Raw genomic sequence first — 23323 nt, forward strand, 5'->3', positions numbered from 1 at the left:
ACTCTCCCATGGATGCCATTTTTGCTTTCTTATGGTTGAGTCATGAACACTGACCTTAACTGAGACCACTGAGGCCTACAGGTCTTTGGATGTTGTTCTGGGTTCTTTTGTGACCTCTTGGATGAGTCGAGTTGCACTCTTGGACTCATTTTGGTTGGCCAACCACTCCTGGGAAGGTTCACCCCTGTTCCCAGTTATCTCCATTTGGGGATAATGACTCTGATTGTGGTTCGCTGGAGTCCCAGAGCCTTGGGAATGGCTTTGTAACCTTTCCAGACTGAAAGATTTCAATCACTTTGTTTTTTTCATTTGTTCTTGAATTTCTTTGTATCGTGGCATGATGTGTTTCTTTTTGAGATCTTGTAACCAACTTCACTAGTCTGACAGCTTCTATTTTAGTGATTTGTTGATTCAACAGATCTGGCGGTAATCAGGCCTGGGTGTGGCCAGTGAAATTGAACTCAGCTTTCCAAGAACTGTGGTTAATCACAGTTAACTCATGATTTAACAAGGGGGGGGCGATCACTTTTTCACGGAAGGCAAGACAGGTTTGGATTTTTTCCCCCTTAAAAAATTAAATAATCATTAAGACACTGCATTTTGTATTTACTTGGGTTATCTTGTGAAATATAAACACTGGTTTGATGATCTGAAACTTTTAAGTGTGATAAATATGCAAATACATCAGGAATAACAAAGGGGGCAAATACTTTTTCATGGCACCGTATGTTAGAATATGTTTGCTGTAAACATGTGAAAACATTGAGATCTACATGCGACTGAATTATTAATTTTGACCGTTAGAAAGTTTGTAAACTCTTTCTTGGCAGGGTGGGAAATGACCCCGCTCCTCTAACACTTCGATATAAAATCGTAGAGCAGTTCATCTCAGTAACGTCTGATGGCACTGCCTTTATTGAAAGTTAGCAGCCAGTTAAATGCTGTTTTTTTTGTTCATTGTGAGGTAATTTTGCCAAATCTATAAGCCACAATGGCCTATGGATAATTTACAGTATAATAGAGATTTGAGCCAGAAAACGGACATGGTTCATGCATTCTGATCATAAGGTCCACATAAGGTCAAGGGGCATGCTAATAGTGTTAGTGCCTTCCTCTATTCAGAATGTAGCATTTTTTTTTTTACATTTGAGACATGCCCACACCATCCTAGAGCAGATTTTGCTGCCTCATTTTTCATAAATTTGGAGCTTAGTTTTATAAACTTAGAGATATTGGTATTGTTAGTATTTAGGTTTGTTGTATGACCTGGGGGTTCATAACGCAGTGACCGGTCATACAACAAATCTAAATACAGACTTATTTTCACTTTACAGGGTCTTTAAAGAAGCGTTCATTATTTGTTTTCTTGATTGAATGTAAAAGTTTTAATAAATTAAAGGAGTCAAAAATTTCCTTCAGGAGTCCTGTCTCTTTCTTTATGCCTTCACCTCAAATAATCAGAAGAGACTGATCGGCTTTTTGTGTCCTTTATCACCTTAAGCTGTTACCTGTGTCAGTGCAGCTGCGAATTATTCCACCCCCTGATCCAGACACAAGGATGGAAAAATAGAATTGTCTGTATTTTAAACCTTGCTGGTTCAGAAGATAGCTGGATTTTTTTAAAATCTGACTTCATGCTGGGATTTTAGACAAACTTTGAAATAAATCAGTATGAGTATGAACCTTTAAATAACTAAGCATGAAATAACTTAAGATTATTCATTATAGAAAAGTCATAAACAAAATAAAAAATGAGGCATTATTTATCATGTTCAACCGAGAGCCTTATTTATGCATCTTAATCCACACAAACTCAGACACTTCTGATATCTTCTTTTGCCTCCACCTTTTTAAGATAAATTGTTCACTTCTGCTGCCATTTTCATTGATTAATGACGTGATTAATGCTCCTGAAGGTCACTGAACAGACAGCTGTTTATCACCAACACATGTTAAATGTTTGTTATTTTCTGTGCTGATCTATCCAGGAATAATCAGCAGAGCAAATCCGATACAATATCATGTTTTTACTCTTTTTGGGTACAAAAACAGGAATACACAGTAACATCATCTGCACCTTGGTAGTACTGTTGGGGGTAACCTCTTCCATAACCAGGGGCAACTTGACCCACACCTGTTTAGATTAAAAGCAGTTACCATGGTGAAATACCAAACCACTTGACAGCAGAATTGCATATTGAGTAAAATGACAGAATTTATGAAAAAGTAAACTTAGAGTTAAACATACAGTATTTACAGTGAGCATGACAACTTGACCTAATTTTTTGCAGCCAATTATTATTCTCTGTTGGAAATCTGAACTCCTGTTTGAGCAGATTTATTGAACCATCTGTGGGAGCACTCCACACAGACAATACTATCTGTGATCACTGGGGGAAGGATTAGAGCTGTGAGTTTTAGTACGAGGAGGCTGCACTGTCAGCTGTTACTGTGTGATTACTCTCATCTCTCGCTGAGGAAGCAGTCATGATCAGAAACTTCACTTCAGGGTTGACAGTGTGTTTTTGAAAGGATATGGGACTTGTGTCTGTTACAGAAGGAGACAGAAAGTTGAAAAAAAATGCAGCAGTTCTTACCTTGCTGATATCCACCGCCTACTCCAAGATTACCAAAGCCTGTTTCAATGTAAGAAAAATAAAGTACATCAGAATAATAAACATGTTGTCATATAATAAGCATTAATTGTAACTTGATAGAGCTATTTTTGTGTCTGTAGGTGTTGTCACAGTAACTTAATCTAAATGTCCTGTGGCAGAGTTTTGAAATTTCAGGGCAGGGCTCTCCAGGGGTTTGTGTCACTTTGATGTTGTACACATTTTTTGCAAACAGAAATCAGTCGACATCTGGGAAATGTGTGGTTGTTTTGCTTCATTTACAAACTCCTAACGAGGCTGCAGCACTACAAGGATTACTGCCTTTCAGGGAACTGGTTGCTTTGAATCTTTGAGCTTTATAACTTTCATAGCAGACTGCATATACTGCTGTTTAAATTCACACATATGTTCTTCTTTTGGCCTCTCAGTTCCTCTGAATGTAACACTGAGTAGATTATGTTCTCACTACAGAGGATCATTTATTTCAAAACAACATTGTTAACTTTATTAACTTTGTCATACAGACAAGATTTATTTTCACAGCACACTAAGTTCCTGTGGCCTATTACACTACCTGGCTTTGGTGGTTTGGCTCCACCTGCACCTCCCAAACCAACTCCAGAGGGATACACCAACCCACCTGTAATAGAGACAGAAAATTTATTTTAATGCAGCAATGAAAACTGTTAAATATTTTTTGTTCTGTACATGTCTTATATAGATTATAATATCAGTGGAAAAACACTACATCAGTTAATTTCCCTTATCAAAGTGTCAATCTAACTTGACATTCCTGACCACACAGAAGCTTATCAGCATGCTGACCCAATTCCTGCACAGGAAGTGCAAAGTGATGGCATCTGCGACCAACTGTCATTTTTAGCACTGGGCAGAACATTTTGGGAATTTTTTTTAGTCTGAGAACATTGTTTATAAATGATAACAGAACATTCCAAAATATATGGAATCCTTTCTAACATTTGCAAAATCCCTTAATCTAACCCCTGATTCTGACGATGAGTAATTAATCTTACTCCCACTCTTTTTACTCTTCTCCTACAACTGCTGCGTCTTCTGCTTTCCTGCATAATTATCTTATTTTGTATTATTTTATTGTATTTTATTTATCTATTTATTTTTGATTTGTCTTGTGTCTGTGTGTTTGATTGTGTATATTCATTAGTCCCTGTACAAGTCGGACCTGAACTGGGAGGGTCGGGGGGAGGGTGGGGTTAGTGTTTTAAGACATTGCTGTAAACCTGTGCCTTATAAACCAATGCGACTGGATGACGTCTGTTATAGTGTTCAAAATTCAATAAAAAGAGTTTGAAAAAAACAAAAAGAAACAAAAATGCTGACAGAAAAGCACCATTAAGGTCTGGCACAAAAACTTATTAACTACATTTTATGTGTGGGGCAGCTGGTCAAAAACATGATGATATATGTTTTACCTCATAATTAAATATTCAAGTTTTGTCTTTTCCACAGTATCACCCCTATGCCTGAGTTCTGAAGGTTGAAAACTTGAGTATGGTTGTATTCTGACCTTGATAACCTCCTGCTGCCAGTGGGATTCCTACTCCCGTTCCTACTGCTCCTCCTGTTCCTGGTAAAGAAAAAAAAAAAAAAGAGTAAAAATACCCAAAACACGAAAACATAACAATTCTTACTGTTAAGTTAAGCTATTGATCAGGTAGTTTATATAAACAGGATCACAAACAAATACTTACCTGGTGGTTTTAAAGGCTTTGCTGCAGGTAGAGCTCCAACACCAGTGCCAACACCAGTGCCAACACCGTAAGGAACTAAAGCACAGAAAGGTTACATATAGTAGTGCTGCTGACCATCTTTATACAGTCATGGATGAAAGTATTGGCGCCCCTGGAATTTTTCCACAAAGTACACAATTTCTCCCAGAAATTGTTGCAATCACAAATGTTTTTGGTATACACATGTTTATTTCATTTATGTGCATTGGAACAACACACAGAAATACTGAAGAAAAAAGCCAAAATTGTCATAATTTTACACAAAACTCAAAAAAATGGGATGAACAAAATTGTTGGCACCCTAAACTTAATATTTGGTTACACACCCTTGGGAAAAAACAACTGAAATCAATCTCTTCCTAAAACCATCACCAAGCTTCTTACACCTCTCAACTGGAATTTTGGACCACTCTTCTTTTGCAAACTGCTCCAGGTCTCTCAGATTTGTAGGGTGCTTCTTGCAATAGCAATTTTGAGATCTCTCCATAGGTGTTCAATGGGATTTAGATCTGGACTCATTGCTGGCCACTTCAGAACTCTCCAGTTCTTTGTCTCCAACCATTTCTTGGTGCTTTTTGAGGTATGTTTGGGGTCATTGTCCTGCTGGAACACCCATGACCTCTGATGCAGACCCAGCTTTCTGACACTAGGCCCTGCATTGCAGCCCAAAATATTTTGATAGTCTCCAGATTTCATGATTCCTTGCACACAGTCAAGGCACCCAGTGCCAGAGGCAGCAAAACAACCCCAAAACATCTTTGAACCTCCACCATGTTTGACTGTAGGTACTGTGTTATTTTCTTTGTAGGCCTCATTCCATTTTCTGTAAACAGTAGAATGATGTGCTTTTCCAAAAAGCTCTAACTTAGTCTCATCTGTCCTCAAAATGTTCTCCCAGAAGGATTGAGGCTTACTCAGGTACTTTTTTGCAAACTAAAGTCTGGCTTTTTTATGTCTCTTTGTCAGCAGTGGGGTTCTCCTCGGTCTCCTGCCATAGCGTTTCATCTTATTCAGATAAAGACGTATGGTCCGAGCGAACACTTTTGCACCCTGAGTCTGCAGGACAGCCTGAATTTGTGTTGAAGTTCACTGAGGATGTTTATCCACCATTACAACTACCTTCTGTCCACATCCAGGGAGATTAGCTACAGTTCCATGGGTTATAAACTTCTTGATTATATTACACACAGTGGACAAAGGAATTTCAAGATCTCAGGAGATGGTCTTGTAACCTTGAGATTGTTCATATTTTTCCACAATTTTGCTTCTTAAGTCCTCAGACAATTCTGGGCTCTTCTTTCTCTTCTCCATGCTTGGTGTGACACACACAGGAACACAACACAAAGGTTGAGTCAACTTTATACAATCTAACTGGCTTCAGGTGTGATTTCCTAATCTCCAGCACCTACTTGCCACAGGTGAGTTTAAATGAGCATCACATGCTGAAATAAAATGGTTTACCCACAGTTTTAATAGGACGCCAATAATTTTGTCCGGCCCATTTTTTGAGTTGTGTTTAAATTATTTCAATTTTGGCTTTTATCTTCAGTTTTTTGTGTTGTTCAAATGCACATACATGAAATTAACATGTGGATACCAAAAAAAATTGTAATTGCAACATTTTCCAGGAGAAATAGTGTATTTTCTGGAAAAATTTCAGGGGTGCCAATACTTTCATCCATGACTGTATGTCTGGATTAAAATAAAGCACACACCTCCATAGGTTCCACCATAGGGATATCCAACGCCACCATGCCCAAAACCTACTCCAGTGCCTGTGGAGTAAAACATAGTGCACTGATAATCAGGCCCCCCTAAAGCTTCCTGTCCGGCCCTCGAAAGATCATTAAATTCAGAAATGTCTGCAGCTGTTAAATCCATCCCACAAACAGTTAATATTAAAATAGCTTTAGCATGACTTAACATTTGATCTGTTTTTACTTAAATATACTGTCATAATTAGTAAATATTTAAAAAAGGGTTAAGGTTGGCAGAAGCGCTGCAAAAATGGCCAGATAAAGTGGTGAAAAGAGGTTAGAGAGTAGCAAAAATGGGTGATAGGTGGCAAAATGGGTTGTGAAATGGCACAAAGGGACAAAAATGGGCAGAAAAAGTTGTGAAAAGATGTTAAAATGAGGCAAAAAATTGGTAAAAGAGCAAAAAAGGGGCATAAAGTATCAAAAATTGGTTACAAATGACAAAAAATGGTGCAAAAAAGTGAAAAGGGGTAAAAAGTGGCAAAACTAGAAGAAAAGTAGCAAAAATTGACACAAGTGGCACAAAGGGGATAAAACATGCAGGAAAAGTGGTCCAAAAGGGGTTAAAATCTTGCAAAAATTGGGTTAAAGAGGCAAAAAGTATCAAAAAGTGGTCAAAAGTGTCAAAATGGGTTAATACTGGTGCTAAATCACAACTGTGGAGGGCCCTTTCTCTGGGATTTTCAGGGGCCCAGACAGTCCTGTTGTCAGGCCTGTCTCCTTGTGGCCTGCTGCATTATAGATAATAGGGGTAGATCTCACTGGTAATGACAAAAATGTCCTGCATTTTGAAAGAAAATACAAATACTACCACAATAATATTTCCATCAGACCAAAATATTTATTTAATTTTTGTTCATGTGAAAGTCCCCAGAGTTCCTGTCAAGTCTAAGTCTGGCCCTTGTGCAAATGTACTTAATGACCCCTGACATAGTGGCTGACACACTGAATATTTATATTGCATCAAATATTAAAATTTGCACTGATCAATAATTTCCCTTTTATTCTATAACATAGAAAGTCTTGCTGGGTCAGGCAGGTGCTCCTGTAGCCTACCAAAACCCTCTACGGGACAATAAGGTTTGCCTGGTAACTGACTAATGGATCTGAACTTAATGAAATGCAGTTAAAACTGGACCATGGACTTGCTTTTGTGTCAGTCGTATGTAAAATAATGCTGAAAGGCAAAAATAGCCATAAGCTGCAAAATCTGCAGATACACAAACCTGATGACTGCTCAGTCTATCAGAGGGATAATTGGACAGAAAAAGCCTGATGCAGCACCTGCTGGTTTTATCGATTAATATTTGAATCATGACTGTCTAGACAGAATGTGCACAGTAAGATAAACTTGCAGATAAACCAGCCCTGTGTGTTTGATAGTGTGATCAATAAACATTGAGCAGAAACATAAAGGTCTATTGGTGTTATCATTTTTTTTTTGGAGTTCAGCAGTGACTTTAGACAACATAATGCTCTGTACAGTGTAAGTGCTATTTTCTCTGAACAAACAAAACACAGTACACATTCATATATCTTCCACTCAAGCTCAAAATTCACAGAACCATCTAAGAATGATTGTGTAAAGAAACAATAAGAAATCAATAGGGATTTATTTAGGCCTTCATATTCTGTCATCATGAGGCAAAAAATGAATAAACATTTATAACAAAATTTTAAGAAACACAATTAAAACCTGTTATATCTGTGTTACAAAGCTACAGACGTGGAAATAATATTCCTTTTGATACTTATTATTCTTTCTGAGTGGGACAGTCATAGAATTTGACAAAATGAACAACAGTTTAAAATTTGTCATTTTACCTGGAAAAAATGGTTTAGGAGGTTTGCCAACTGTGCCAACACCAAAACCTGCTGAAATCAGTAGTATTAAGCATTATTTTAGTCAAAGACATGTACACGAACAACCATGGCTGCTGGAATTGTCTTTGTCTCCCCCATGTGGTCAAATCAATGTATTACATTTAAACTTGTACATGTCTAACCGTTTACAGCATAAATACTGGCTTACCTCCAGGTTGTTGGACTCCTGTTCCAACTAATGAAGAGAAGAGATAAACACATGAACTAACAGACAGTTTTTCATCCTGACTATACCCTGAAATTTCCCTGCTAGGAAAACAGAAAAACTTCCTGCTGTGAGGGCAAGACTGAAAGGGCAAGTCAGGATTAGATTAGACTAGATTAGACTTAATATTTTCTTTTGAGAAGCGTATTTGCTTTCACTTTCCTCATTTTGGATCACTCACATTTTAAGTGAAATGTAGGTGTGCACAGACTGAACAGTCGATGACTGGCAGAACTTTATTCATCACAAACACAAAAAGTTTTTCACTTACTGGGCTGACCCTGTCCTGTTGTACCAACTGAAACACAGACAAAGGTTACATCAGTTAATACAGCATAATAACTAACAAAGAGAAAAATTTCAATAAAGGTCTAAAAAAACACACAGTAAAAATTTATACAGCTAACAAATGAACATGTGAAAGAAAAAAAAACTGCTCCTACCGCCAGAGGGTATAACACCTGCTCCACCTGTGAAATCAAAAACACAGTATGAGACATTTAAGTTTTGTTTTATTCTAATATATGAAGGTATGAAGAGGAAGATAAAATGTTGTGCAATATTTTCTTTATCTCAATATGAGAGACTTTTATCATATTTACCAACACTGGTGCCAGCTGTTAAAAAGAAGAAATAATCACATTTATCATTTTAGACTTGGTAAATTTTCTGAAGACTGATTGGATAAAATATTTTTGTGCTGTGCTTACCACTGGGCTGAATAATCCCACCAGCAACTGTTAAAGAAGTCCAAAACAAAAGAACATATTAAGAGGCTCAGACACTGAGCATTAATTAAGAGAGTAATTTGCTAATATTTTGACCTACCGCCTGTTTTCACAGATCCACCACAAGAGTACAAGGTGCAAAAAAGAGCAAAAAATAGCAACATTAGTAAAAGTGACTTTTAAAATGATGAACTAAAAATATCTTGTTAGAGGTATTTGTCCTTAAAGAGAAATGTGTAAAACCTAATCATGAAATGAAAGAGAAAGAAATGCATAAGTATTACAAAAATGTAACATAATAATAAAATCATGTCATGACAGCTGATAATCCACTGAATCATTCTACAGTGGGTTATTTCAATTTCATATAAGTACACAGCATTATATCTGCAGATTAAATATTATCATTATTGTTCTTCTATCAAAACCACCTTCATTTGAAATTTTGATCATGCTGATATAAAACAACTCTACTACAAAACCACAACTGGAATACATTTCAAGAAAAATAACTGCAAATTATTTCAAAAGAAACTTCTAAAGACACTGCAGAGCAAGAAAACTAAATAAATAAATGACTTGGCGACATTCAAGGATTTACACAATACTTCTTAGTCTACTACATGAATAAATCAGATTTAACAGTAGCCAACAGTCTATATATAGCAATTGTATGCATGAATTTAATTTATCAAGAAGTCAGAGCTGTTAGTAAAGACAAAAGAGTTTGCAAGATAAGCAGAGCTGAGAAAGAAACCGTCAAAAAGAAAACATTCAATAAAATAATATAACTGATAAGAAAAAAGTCCTCCTTGCCAAACTTATTTCAACTTTGTTTTGTAAATACATGTCAATTCTGACATGATCAACAGCTAATAGGAACTGACAATAAAAATGCTACGACACTAGCAGCTCCCAAAGGTAAAAGGCTACCTTTTATTGACTTTTAGACCAAAAAATATGCTTCTCAGGCAAAATCTGTTATGAATAAAAAGCTATAAATATGCCTGATTATAACATATATCACGAACTGTAATACCCTCTCTGAACAAACAAAACATAAACCTGTCTATTCTTGGAGAAAAAATCTAAATACATAAATACTAGTTTTATTGTCCCATATTTCACATGTGTAGCAAAGGCTTTTTATTCCAACTATCATTATTTATTTAGAAAACAGGACAGCATTTTTTTTTATGCTCAAAGGTTTCATGCAAACAGCGAGTCTTACTGGTCTGTGGGACCTCTGGGGTTTTGTCAGTTGCAGAAATAGACGTGGGCACTGGCAAAGACAACAGATTCAGTTTCATCTATTGTACTTTAAACAGGCATTCAAGTTGGATAGAGTAAAAAAGGTAGAAGCTGGGAGGTATACCTTGTTACTGCTGGGAGGCTGTAAGCTAGAGATGGTCAATAGCCAGTAGCACTCGCAACACAGACAACATATGAGCTTTGTGGGCAGGAAAATGATGAAGAAAATATAAAGGGCTGATGACACAGCTTTATGCAGATAACCTTAGCTGGACTGTAATTTCAGAACTGAATTCAAGTGGTGCTCCTCTCTTTACCTCCCAATTTTTGTAAACAGCCATTGTATAAAGTGTTTTGTAAGGTGTGCATGTAAATGTCAAAAATGAACAGATTTGGTTGATCACTGTACCTGGTCGAGCAGTTGCAGAAGGACCCGCATCCTTTTCTGTTAGAGCAGTAAGAACGTTCAGATTGGAACACTTAAAAAAAGGCTTTATCTAAGAAAATAAGGGACTGTGATGAAAGCATCACCTGGTTTTAGAGGGATGCCTGTACCACCTGGTACCACAACAGCAGAACCATCAGGAATACCACCGACAGCTGGCCCTGGAGTCGCTCCTGGCACAGGAAGTCCTGCTCCAGTGAGGCCTCCTATTACAGCACAAAGAAAACAGGAAGTCAGCAAATTGATGCCACTGAACAAAAAGCGTTTAAAAGGTTTGTGTAATGATGAAATACTGAAAAACCAAAGCTAAAATGTAACTAAAATCCCCATTGTGCACTCAACTCCTTCTATGCCAGATTTAATAGACAGGTGTCAGGTTGAAAGAGGATGCAAAAACTTGGATTACAGACCTGTCATATTAACTGTTTCTAATGAGTGAAGCTGAAGCCAGTGCATAGCTTTGGTTATTGGACTACTACATAGGGCCTGGACTCTCCCCTTACTAGGACAGCAATTTACTAGACAGTCAAGGTGAGAGTGAGATAAAACATACAGTACACTAAAGGCCATGCTTTCAGGAGCAGTAGAGGAGTTAAGGGTCTTGCCAAAAGGCTCTTCAACACGGAGAGGACAGGACAAGCAACTATCCTCTAAATGGAAAGCCCATAAAACTCTATGACAAAAATTTCCACTTCTGGTTTATTAAATATCAAAAACAGTGTTCTGAGTAGAATTTCCTGAGCATTACTAGAATAACAGACAACAACAGCTTAAAGGTTCTGGTGGCTGCTCAGCCCTGGAATACCTACAAAAACACATCCTCACACACATCTCTTTAAAGGTCTCTTGACTCTTTGCACACAGAGTCTGTTATTTTCAGATTTATTTTCAGATCTGTTATCTGATTTAAAAAAAAAAGTTACACACATAAACCTTGCACACAGAGTTTGAGGCGTTAATTTTCTATTCATTGCAAAAATTCACAGTAAGAGGCAAACAGTATTGTACTGTGATGGAAATAAAGCAGTGAAGATGATTGTGTGGCTCTATCAGTCACTGAAAGTGAAAACACTGGATAGATTCATCCTAGCAGACATCTTCACATATTTAGGTTATTTGCACAAGCTAATGCATCACACTGTGTCAAGTTGGAGCAATAGGGTGCAACTTTTCAATTCAGCCTCTGTTATGTGGCTGAATTTTGGTCAGATTTTGGTCTTTATCTGTGACTGTTTGATATCCATACAATACATGGCCAATTCAAGGTGTTTAAAGTCAAGTTTCAGTGTGCAAAATAGAGAGAGAGAGGGAGAGCCAGAACGACAAAGAAAAAAGAACCTGTAGCCACTGTTCTGTATAGTCAATCCCCCATTTAAATGACCCGGAAGAATGCACATTCACACACACACACACACACGCACGCACACACACACCCAAGAAAATTAAAACCTGTTCCAAAAAAATCATGATGGAGGAAAGTTTTGAAGTCAGTGTGAGAACACAATTAAGTCAACATAAGCTCGTTTCTTTTTAATAAGTCTACTTCAGATTTTTAAAAAACAGAATCAGTGAAAAAGTTTTCAGTATTGTCTCTTTGTATGATCAGTAAAAAGACAACAAATCCTGGGATTTAAACATTAGCTCTTCAGTCTTACCAGACATATATACATTACCTTGAACCCCAACCCCTCCAGGTCCTCCCGTCCCAACTCCTCCTGTCAAACCTTATAAACAGTAACAAAAAAAATTGGGTCTTTCACATGAAAATCTGAGAGTAGACTCTTATTTGTCCTCATAAGAACTCATATACTGATGTAACTCTGATATGTTTAATATGTGTGCTCCTATTATACTTACCATATTTAGCAGCTTTTGCTGCAGCAGAGTATTGTACACCTCCAGGGACACCACCAGGCAGTCCTCCTGCTCCCCCCAGTCCTGCACCTCCTAACCCTACTCCAGGACCTCCTGAAACTCCTGATTATGGGAAAAGCATTATGCCAATTAAGTGAATTGGCAAGGTGAACTTACGACAAGTAAAATAAAAAAATGTGATTAATTTGTTAAAATTCAGAAATTATTGCTGTATTTTGTATGTGTTTATTTGTCTTACCATATTTGGCAGCTTTTGCAGCAGCAGAGTACTGTCCACCTCCTAATCCTGCAGCAGGAAATCCTCCACCTGCACCCCCAAGTCCTCCGGCTCCTAACCCTATTCCAGCTCCTCCAGAAACTCCTTCATATGTTAAATAGAGCAGAGGAATTATTCATGAATGCACAGGCAACCAAATAATAAAAAGATTATCACAGAATAGGTTTGAAACATAAATGTCTAGAAAAGTTAAGATATTAAGTTGCTTATTTTTTCACCATATTTGGCAGCTTTTGCAGCAGCAGAGTACTGTCCACCTCCAGTGCCTACACCAGGAAGACCTCCTGCCCCACCAAGTCCTATTCCTCCCAGTCCTCCAGGTCCAAACCCTACTCCGGTACCCCCTGAAACTCCTAGTTAATGGTCCAGGCAGTTCATTTAAAGATTATTCAGAAAATAAAAGAATGAACATATAGGAAACAGTACTATATTAATTGCAATACATTTTTCACATGTGAAAATGTCTCTGAATTTAAAGGATTTTGGTGATTTAATTCTCCCACTACTGGGCTATGCAAATCCCCCTGTAAACCTCTGGCCACATTAAAAACTGGGAACTTGCTCTGAAATACCTTCATCAAAAACCACATTTGCATATTCAGCTGTACTCATCTGAGCCTTTATTGGATATAGATATTATGTACTGCACAGAAAGGATGAAAATGCTTCAGATGACAATTGAGTAAAAGAATAGGAAAATATGTACTTAAAAAGAAGTTCTTACCATATTTAGGGGGTTTGACACCAGCACCAGTTCCATAGCCTGTCAGTAAGCAATCAAATGATTGTGGCCAAATATTTGTTTGATAAAAATTAAACAAAAATAAGTAAACAGCAGATGCACTTTATCTGAAGCAACTTTTTCTGTCAGCTTAATCAGATCAAAAACTTACCACCATAGCCACCACCGCCAGGAAGTCCCTGTCCTGCTCCACCTAAAAACCCACCGACTCCCAATCCTGTTCCTGGGACTCCTTCAGAGGAGACACATAGAACAACTCTGATTTACACTGCTACAGTATGTATGAATGAAAGAAAGACAGTTAAAATCAGAGTTTCATCATATTAAAACCCTATGAATATGAATGAGAGAAAGAGAGACAGTAGAGGCCAGAATCTCACCATAATTTGGAGGTTTAGCTCCAGCTGCCAAAGCTACAACACAATTGCAAAAGAAAGGCTTGATTTAAAAGTGATCTAAGAAAAATTTCAAAAACACAATTTTGAGATCATGCTTACATCCATATCCTGGTAAACTTGGGGCTCTTCCAGGAATTGCTCCTCCAGCAACACCTGGAACTACCCCTGCACCACCTTGACCTTAAATACAATAAATTATTCTCAAATCAATCACATGTACTTATTCTAATTAGTGCATATAATGAAGCTATTCTTGTCTTAAGTATAGTTTTGCCTCTCAGTTATAATTCCTTTACCATATTTAGCAGCTTTAGCAGCAGCAGAAAATCCTCCACCTCCCAGTCCTCCTGTTCCAAGTCCTGTACCGCCAAAACCGGTTCCTCCAAGTCCTCCTGTGCCTCCTAGTCCGGTTCCTCCAAGTCCTCCTGTTCCTCCTAATCCGGTTCCTCCAAGTCCTCCTGTACCTCCTAGTCCACCTACTCCTAAAGAGGGAATACAGTGGGTAAAATAAGTATTGAACACATAACCATTTTTTCCAGTAAATATATTTCGAAAGGTGCTACTGACATGAAATTTTCAACAGATGTTGGTATCAACCCATGCAATCCACACAAACAAAGAAACCCAACCACAGATGTCCATAAATTAAGTTATGTGTAATAATGTGGAATGACACAGGCAAAAAGTATTGAACTCTTGAAGAAAGGATGGTGCAAAACAGCATGGAAAGCCAAAAAACTGCTGAAATCAATCAGTTGTTAGAAAGCAATCCTTCTCTTTGTCAGTGCAAATCAATGTTAGCTGGTTCAGTCCCAACTCGTGGCCTGTAAAAAGTTGTTTCATAACCAAAGTGTCACACAAGAAACATCTCATGATGGGTATAAGCAAAGAGTTCTCTTAAGACCTTTACAAGCTTACTGTTGCAAAACATACTGATGGCATCGGTCACAGAAGGATTTCTAAACTTTAGAATGCTCCAGTGAGCACTGTTGGGACCATAATCCAGAAGTGGAAAGAGCATCACCTCACTATAAACCAGCCATGACCAGGTGCTACTCATAAGATTTCTGACAGAGGAGTGAAAAGAACAATCAGAAGAGTTTTCCAAGAGCCAAGGATCATTTGTGGACAGCTTCAGAAAGACCTGGAATTAGCAGGTACAAGCGTTTCAACGAAAACAATGAGTAACTCATCCTCCATGGCCTGTATGCACACTCACCATGCAAGACTCCATTGCTGAAGAGAAAGCATGTTGAAGCTTATCTAAAGTTTGCTGCACAACGTTTGGACAAGTCTGTGAAATGCTGGGAGAATATAGTCTGGTCAGATGAGACCAAAATTGAACTCTTTGGATGCCATAACAAACGCCATGATTGGAGGACAAATGGTACTGAATGTCACCGCAAAAACACCATAACAACAGTAAAGTTTGGGGGAGGGAACATCATAGTGTGAGGCTGTTTTTCAGCATACGGTACTGGCAAACTTCATATAACTGAAGGAAGGATGAATGGGAAAATATACAGACATTCTTGATAAAACTCTGTTGCCATCTACCAGAATAATGAAGATGAAACAAGGGTGAACATTTCAGCAAGGCAATGATTCCAAACACATATCCAAGATAACTCTCAGCTGGTTTCAGACTGAAAATCAACTGAACATCTATAAAAAGAACTAAAGATTGGAGTTCATAGAAGAAGCTCATGAAACCTTCAAGATTTGAAACCTGTTTGTGTGGAAGAATGGGTCAACTCACACCTGAGCAATGCATGCAACTAGTTTCTCCATACAGGAGGTGTCTTGAAGCTGTCATTACCATGTATTAAATATTAAAGTAGTATTAAAGTATGAAATACATTTCAGCTCAATACTTTTTCCCTGTGTCATTCTGCATTAGCACACATAAGTTAATTTATGGACATCTATGGTTTGATTTATTTGCTTGTGTGGATTCATGGGTTGTTACCAACATCTGTTGAAAATTCCATGTCAGTAGCACATTTTGAAATATATTTACTGAGAAAAATGGTGACGTGTTCAATATTTATTTTACCCGCTGTATTTCCATGTGAAGTTGGTGGTGTTGACTAAACTTGTATTTAAGAATAAAAACCTGGTGACCCCAATTCTTTTAGAATCTTTTTTTCTCAAGCAGATCTTAAAATTATTCCAATTTGTGCCTGATTAACTTTTAATGCACCTAAAATGAGCTTTACCCTTTCCCTTGCGTATTAAGTAAACAGGCTGATGACATGGAGTCTAACTGGTCCATTGCCTCATTTGTGGAGGTGGATGCTAGAGGTTAAGGCCAAAGGATCATTAGGGCCAGCACCTGTTGTGGCCTCAAAACCCACAGGTGCGTATCAACAGTGAGGAAAGCCATCAGACTGAAGGAGATGAACCATGCTCACCTTGGCCATAGAGCATGTGAGTTTACTCCTTTAGTCTACAAGTGTTTAGTTGACAAGCTTGTCCCTGTGAGGGTCATTCATGGGAGCAAACTACAGAATTACGTGGTTTGTGGTTATGGGCTTTGGGCAGTGACCAAAAAGATGAGATCCCAAACATCAGCAGCTGAAATTGTTTTCCTTTGAAGGGTGGCTAGACCCAGTGCTCAATTTATCTCGGAAGTTGGTGGTCAGAACTGGGAAAGACGTTAGGCGGCTGCATATATGAAAATAAAACACACCTTACCCTAAAAAAATTCTAACAAAAGGTTTCTCAGCTGTTTTTTGTAGTATTAGGTGTCCTTAATAACATACTAAAAGTTTACCAAAGTTTGACAACTGGAAAGGTGTAATTTTCAAGATGGTGTCCAAGATGGGCAGAAAGCCCTTAAAATCGCTTGATGTGGGAGCCCTCAAAATATCATAACTTCTTTATTTTTTGACCTAGCCAATCTTGGTGTCTAACCCCATGTTTTCCAGGTCTATGAATCCATTGGACTTGTCTAAATTGCACTGACATGATTACATACTTATGGAGTACATGATTTTGTGAGATTATTGTAAGGTTTAATCTTTGTTTGGGGATGAACCAGAGATGTAAACGATTTAGCCATGCCATGTAACACCTACTCAGTACATGTTTTTGGACACATACCTGTTTTTTTTTTTTTTTTTTTTTGCTAAAACACAGACTTGACATTCAATGTAAAAGTTATTGCACCCAAAAGTAACTCAAATTGGAGTTGTATAACTTTTGATCCTAAACAACTCTGAATTAGCCCGAACAGAGGCCTGTGTTCGAACCCTCTAAAATGGTCACTCATATCAATTTGAATAAGGTGATGCATATGTAATGTATCCTCTATAGATGTTTTTGAGTATAAAGGTGGCATTATACTAAACCCAACAAAACTATATTCACAATTTTCAGCAATTCTGAAGATGTTGGAAGAGAATACTGACATTTGAAATTGCTTGCCTCATTAAAATGTTGTTGGCAGTACAGTGCATACCATTTTGCTCAAACAAAATTAAAAAAGCTACTAAAGCTAAAGCTAAAGCTACTACCAAAGCTACTAAAGTGTACAACATCAGTGAGATGAAAAAAGTCCTGGGTAGTGGTTTGTGTTCCCAGTTGCTGTTTATTCACGCCTTCACAGGATGTGATACAACTTCACGCATTTTTAGTGTTGGCAAACAGACAGCATTTCAGAAACTTGTGAATGGTAAATCAACCATCCAGTCCTGTGCAAATGTATTTCTGCTCCTACATGAAGCAAGGAATGGCATAGAGGACCATGGGACCAAGGCAATGGCAGTGTTGTTTGGCAGAAAGAGTACCGATCACTTGCCTCTTTGCGCTACAACCTTTTTAGCATGAAAATCGTTCCTGCCAAACCATTTGTTACCCCAGAATGTCTGCCTCCAACCTCAACCAAATACCACTGCCAAAGAGTTTACTTCCAGATCATGATGTGGATTGGAAAGGAAGGTGACATGAACACAGTGGATTGGGGATGGAAGCTGGTGGACAACCGGTCCCTGCCAGTTATGACCAGTAAGACCGCTGCCCCAGAAAGCCTCCTGCAGATGATCCACTGTAACTGCACAACTGCCTGCTGAACACAACAGTGCAATTGCAGGGCATATGGACTACCATGCATGCCTGCTTGTGGACCATGTCAAGTTGGGAATTGTGAGAATCACTATAATCAACCTCTATGGGAGGAAGAGTGTGACGACTAATGGTAAATCTAGTGAGGGTCACAGTGCAAAATAGTATAAAAAATAAACCAGAATAAGAGGAAACAACTGAAGAAAATAGAAAAAGATACGTATAAATAAAATATATATACATATATGTAAATAACAAAAGGCAAAAAAACAACCAAACAAAAAAAACGCATTATAAAAATTATAAAAAGTATATACTATTAAAAAATAAAACACAAAAAAATAAAAGGGGTTGGCGGTACTGAGCCTTCACGTGGCAGCCCTGTTTTGACTAATTTTACAGTACAACACAGTTCTAATGAATTTATTCTTTATTGGAATCAAAAGAACGGTTATGAACCACAGAAACCACCAACACTCGGAAAAACGATATGAGAAAGGTGAAATATGCAATTACTTAAGGGAAATTGTACTTATTTTTTGCATAAATATGCTTGTAACTAATTGCTTTAATGTATAACTCTACATGTAATCATTTATCTATCATGTAAATATGCTAATTAGAATATTACATAGCCAAAACATGTATCAGGCACCAGTATTCCTGGTCAAGGAGAAATACAAAGGAGTAATGGTCATTTTAAGGACCTGACGGCTGCCATTTTGAAAATGGGGCCTTTTTTGGAGTCAAACTTTGGTAAACTTTTCAAGTGCATCTTTTAAGTGCATCTGATACCACTGTAACCCTCTGAGAAACCTTTTGTTAGAAATTTTTTGGGGCTCAAGCCATATTTGCAGCTGACTAAAACTCAAATGAGCAAAAATAAATAAATGGGTGGATTATATAGACAGACAAGTATAATGATTTGACTGATTTATGTCAGCCATTTTCAGGCTCCCTTTGTAGTCTTGTTTCCTGATTTTTGGTATTCTTCACTAAATATTTGTTTTTGAAAATGCTGATGAAAAATACTTTCACCAGTGCAAACCAAAAAACTAACTCTGAGACTATGTTAATAGTAATGTTTGATCACCATATTTAGCAGCTTTGGCAGAAGCTGCTCCACCTAGTCCTCCTGCTCCTCCAAGCCCCCCTACTCCTCCAAGTCCTCCTGCTCCAAGTCCTCCTGCTCCACCAAGTCCCCCTGGGCCTCCCAGCCCTCTGACTCCTGTGAAACGAAGTTTTAGCAAATAAATTTTATCTCCTTGTGTCCGCTAAATGAACCAAAACAAACTGAAAAATAAAAATACTTCTGACAATAATCAATTTTGACTTTTGGCTGAAACAAAAAAAAAAATGCCATACCATATTTAGCAGCTTTTGCAGCAGGAGAATAACCTCCAACCAATCCTCCAGTTCCTAACTGTCCTCCTGCACCTCCAAGTCCTCCTGCACCCAGTTGTCCACCTGCACCTCCAAGTCCTTCAGACAATATAATTAAGGGCCAAAAAGACAAACATTGCTCTACTTTGTGTGTTCTTCATTGTAGTATGTAATTTGAATAGTAGAGACATAACCACACATTTTGGAAAACATAGTAAAACAAAGTTTAGTCTAAAAAGAACAATTTTTCTAAAGGGATTTATACATTATACCATATTTGGCAGCTTTTGCTGCTGGTGAATATCCAACCACCGGTGCTCCACCTGGTACACCACCTGGAACAGCGCCTGGTACAACGCCTGGAACACCGCCTGGTACAACGCCTGGAACAACGCCTGGAACACCGCCTGGAACAATGCCTGGTACAACGCCTGGAACAACGCCTGGAACAACGCCTGGAACAACGCCTGGAACAACGCCTGGAACAACGCCTGGTACAACACCTGGAACACCACCTGGCACTCCTCCAGGCACCCCTCCTACCCCAGGAGCACCAGCAGAACAAACAGTTAATTAAAATGTTGATGTTTTGGTCAGCTCATTTAATTTCAAGTACCCAAGTCTTATTTTTCATCCTAAAACTTAACTGATTACATAAGATGAAACAGATTAAGTAAAAAAACAAAAAAAATAAGTACGATGGTATGATGTTAAAAAGGCTTTTGATGACACACAAAAACCTGCATGTTCTCACCATATTTAGCTGCCTTGGATCCAATTCCAAGCCCTGCTCCTGTTGTAAAACAATTCAAAAAAATGAGTTCTATATATTTACGGTCATTAGTACTTAGGCAAACCAGAGGGAAGGTCCTAGAAAGAAAAATAGTCTTTGTAGGTCTGCAAGTAAGTTTGAGGGAATGCCAACCTCTTAGATTCATTTTACTTGTTTTATTGTCTTTTGTAATGTCATACCTCCTAGCACCTGCCCTGGATACAGTCCACCAGTGCCACCAACACCGCCAACAACACCAACACCGCCAACACCACCAACACCACCAACACCGCCAACACCGCCAGTGCCTCCAACACCTCCAAGGCCAAGAGCACTTGCAGCACCACCTGGAACAGAGAGCATAGGCTTAAAGATGAAAATATATTCTGCACAAATTTCACACAGCCTGTCCTGTTATTATCTAAAATAGAAATCCTTTTCTTACCATATTTGGCAGCTTTAGCTTGAGCCGGTGAGATGCCTCCAGGCCCGACTCCTATAGAAAGAAAAAGTGTACAAGACATTTTTTTCTCTACACTTGCTCTGCCTTTTCTGATTGTGAACTCCATTTCATATTAATCCATTCATTATTTAAAATAAATAAATACCAGTTCCAAATGGATAACCAGGCTTTGACCCAGGGCCACCTTGCCCTCCTGGAAGTCCAGCACCAGCTGCACCAAAGCCACCATAACCTGAAACATTATAACACAAGTCAGCATTAACCCCTAAGGTTTATACTGAGAAAACAGCAACTCAGCATGTTTGAAGAGCTCAATATCTGTACCATAAGAAAGTTTTCCTCCTCCAGGTTTTGCTCCATAAGCACCTGAGAAAGAAAATCATTGAAAAGATCCACAATTCTGCTTGTACAGTGTTGTGAAAAAGTATTTGCCCCCTTCCTGATTCCTGATTTTTTGTTGCATATTTATCACACTTACATGTTTCGGATCATCAAACAAATTTTAATACCTCACAAAGATAAGCCAAGTTAATACAAAATGCACTGTCTAAATGATGATTTTATTTATTAAGGGGGAAAAAAATCCAAACCTTTTTGCCCCTTTTGAAAAGTAATTTGAGAGGATCATATTTCTATACTCCTGAGTCGGCGTGGCTTAAGCTCATTCAACAGACACGCCCACACCATCCTGGAGCAGATTTTACTGCCTCGTTTTTCATGATTTTTAATCTTAATTTTGTAAACTTAGAGATGTCTTATTTGACTGAAATTTGACGTGGGGGTTCATAACACTGTGACCTGTCATACAACAAATGTAAATACAGTTCTATTTTCACTTTACAGGGTCTTCACAACAGCTTTGCTAAAGACAGTTGTGAATTTTCTTTAAAGAAAAACAAAACAAACAAACAAAAAAAAATCATTCTGTGTGGTTCTGAAGACACACTGATAAATACTGACAAGCAAGCAGGTTAATTGCTGATTCAGGAGAGCTTAGCAACATTGCTTTAGCCACCTCTGATAAAAAGGCTATGAAGGCTTATTCTGCTTTTGGGAATGCAAAGAAGTTGAAAACTGAGACAAACTCAAAAATAAATAAAGTTATTATGTAGAGGACTGACATCTCTGTCAGATAAAAAACAACTAATGACACATTTGAAGTACTGTGCCATCAGCCAAATCCATCAGTTGACATCATTATTGTATGAAAAAAGAACTGGACTTCTTCATACACAGTGATAGTAGGGATTCATATCAAACCTTGCACTTTGGGTGATTTCAGTGGGTATCCATGAAACACTCCTGGCTGCATTGGTCCACCATACCCTCGGCCTCCTGCAAGGAAGAAAATTGAGCTTAATCAGCTTACACCAAATGCATGAGAAAATACAGATGCATTTGTTAGTAAAACTATAAAGGTAGTTACCAGGTCCTGGACCTCCTTGTCCTCCTCCTCCAACTGGAGAAGAAAAATGTTATATAATCCAATCAGATCACAGACAGTTTTTCTACCATAAAAAACTAAATAGTTTTGACAAATTGAACAATGGTTTTGGCCGATAAGACCGAGAACCATAAATTCCCATCTGTTCAGATCAAGTTCAATTTTACAACTTTCTTTGGAAGAATGAACAATAGAAATATGGTTTCCTGATTTATTTTTTTCTCTCACATGTTCCATGGAATTTTTTTCATTATTTCATTTACTAACATACAAAGATTTAAATTCTACATAAAGCCAATGACAATAAAAAAGATTTTAAACACCTACACTTGTGAGTAAAACTAAACCTTACTTGATTTGGGATTCAGGCCGTTCCCTGTAGCAACTCCAGGCAGAACTCCACGTCCACCAAACCCTGAGGGGGCCAAGAAAACAGGTCCACAAGAAGTCCACTATCATAAAATAAATCAAGATTTATTTTTTAACAAACCTTGGCCAGGAACCAATCCACCTTGGTAAAGTCCGGGCACACCCACACCTGCCACAGATAGAGAAAGATAACATTGGATATGCTTGTATATGAACAGGAGAATAACAAAATGTCTAAAACTAAACGTGACCACAATAAGAGCAAGACAGGGTGCAGTGGAGCCACGCTGAGGCTGCTTGCAGGTTACAACTTAGGCTACCTGCAAGTATAAAAGGTTATTTATTTATTTATTTTAGTAAAATGGAGTATTAAAAACAACTAGTGTTTGGATTTAATGAACACAAATTATTTTTTGAGCTCTAACTCACTTATATGTGGAAATGGAATACAAGGTCCTTAAGCAGACATTTTAATAGATCATAGCTGTAGTTAAAATAACAAAACATAACACAACTCTAATGTTCGTCTGAATTTTATATTCCTCTTAGGCTCCGTTTTTCTGGCTTGCCTGACCAACAAGCATCAGCTAGATTAATAGATATAGACTAGGTAAGGCATTTTTTTGTTTCCATGGCTGTAAGTAAGATACTCTTCTAAATCTGAGAAAACAGATCTAAGTAAATGTTGATATAAATGTAAGGTTTATAATCTCACAAAGATGTCCAACATGCAAACCACAGGCTTAAAGTTTGTTGAACACCATGATTTTTACCATAATTAGCAAAGTTTTTCCAAAGATTGCCTGTCACACTAAGCCATGCCACATGTAATGGAAACTAAATTTGATGCAGGTCTGCTGGCCCGTGCACTGCAGCCAGTC

At 37.9% G+C, this 23323-nt stretch overlaps 1 protein-coding gene across 11 annotated transcripts in view; it reads right to left on the reverse strand.

The window, feature by feature from the left end:
• Positions 1 to 23323, reverse strand: part of elna (elastin a) — a 74318-nt gene that overhangs the window by 6383 nt on the left and 44612 nt on the right. For 3 of the 11 annotated variants that reach the window (XM_041804488.1, XM_041804465.1, XM_041804448.1), the window contains 36 exons: positions 22564 to 22611; positions 22426 to 22488; positions 22056 to 22088; positions 21890 to 21964; positions 20954 to 20995; positions 20775 to 20861; positions 20612 to 20662; positions 20367 to 20513; positions 20149 to 20187; positions 19667 to 19933; positions 19377 to 19493; positions 19105 to 19239; positions 14243 to 14428; positions 14046 to 14126; positions 13929 to 13961; positions 13700 to 13780; positions 13531 to 13569; positions 13025 to 13159; positions 12768 to 12890; positions 12512 to 12631; positions 12328 to 12378; positions 10741 to 10860; positions 10619 to 10654; positions 9059 to 9061; positions 8941 to 8967; positions 8833 to 8847; positions 8674 to 8700; positions 8502 to 8528; positions 8174 to 8200; positions 7966 to 8016; positions 6100 to 6159; positions 4346 to 4420; positions 4162 to 4221; positions 3190 to 3255; positions 2598 to 2636; positions 2078 to 2134 (listed from right to left, as the gene is read on the reverse strand). In XM_041804488.1, coding sequence (XP_041660422.1) covers positions 2078 to 2134; positions 2598 to 2636; positions 3190 to 3255; positions 4162 to 4221; positions 4346 to 4420; positions 6100 to 6159; positions 7966 to 8016; positions 8174 to 8200; positions 8502 to 8528; positions 8674 to 8700; positions 8833 to 8847; positions 8941 to 8967; positions 9059 to 9061; positions 10619 to 10654; positions 10741 to 10860; positions 12328 to 12378; positions 12512 to 12631; positions 12768 to 12890; positions 13025 to 13159; positions 13531 to 13569; positions 13700 to 13780; positions 13929 to 13961; positions 14046 to 14126; positions 14243 to 14428; positions 19105 to 19239; positions 19377 to 19493; positions 19667 to 19933; positions 20149 to 20187; positions 20367 to 20513; positions 20612 to 20662; positions 20775 to 20861; positions 20954 to 20995; positions 21890 to 21964; positions 22056 to 22088; positions 22426 to 22488; positions 22564 to 22611 — 2643 coding nt within the window. The remainder of the gene's footprint in view (positions 1 to 2077; positions 2135 to 2597; positions 2637 to 3189; positions 3256 to 4161; positions 4222 to 4345; positions 4421 to 6099; positions 6160 to 7965; positions 8017 to 8173; positions 8201 to 8501; positions 8529 to 8673; positions 8701 to 8832; positions 8848 to 8940; positions 8968 to 9058; positions 9062 to 10618; positions 10655 to 10740; positions 10861 to 12327; positions 12379 to 12511; positions 12632 to 12767; positions 12891 to 13024; positions 13160 to 13530; positions 13570 to 13699; positions 13781 to 13928; positions 13962 to 14045; positions 14127 to 14242; positions 14429 to 19104; positions 19240 to 19376; positions 19494 to 19666; positions 19934 to 20148; positions 20188 to 20366; positions 20514 to 20611; positions 20663 to 20774; positions 20862 to 20953; positions 20996 to 21889; positions 21965 to 22055; positions 22089 to 22425; positions 22489 to 22563; positions 22612 to 23323) is intronic. The other 8 variants (XM_041804456.1, XM_041804473.1, XM_041804504.1 and 5 more) reach the window with 8 other exon arrangements.

The sequence above is a fragment of the Cheilinus undulatus genome, linkage group 2 (assembly GCF_018320785.1).
Source record: "Cheilinus undulatus linkage group 2, ASM1832078v1, whole genome shotgun sequence".
NCBI lineage: Eukaryota > Metazoa > Chordata > Actinopteri > Labriformes > Labridae > Cheilinus > Cheilinus undulatus.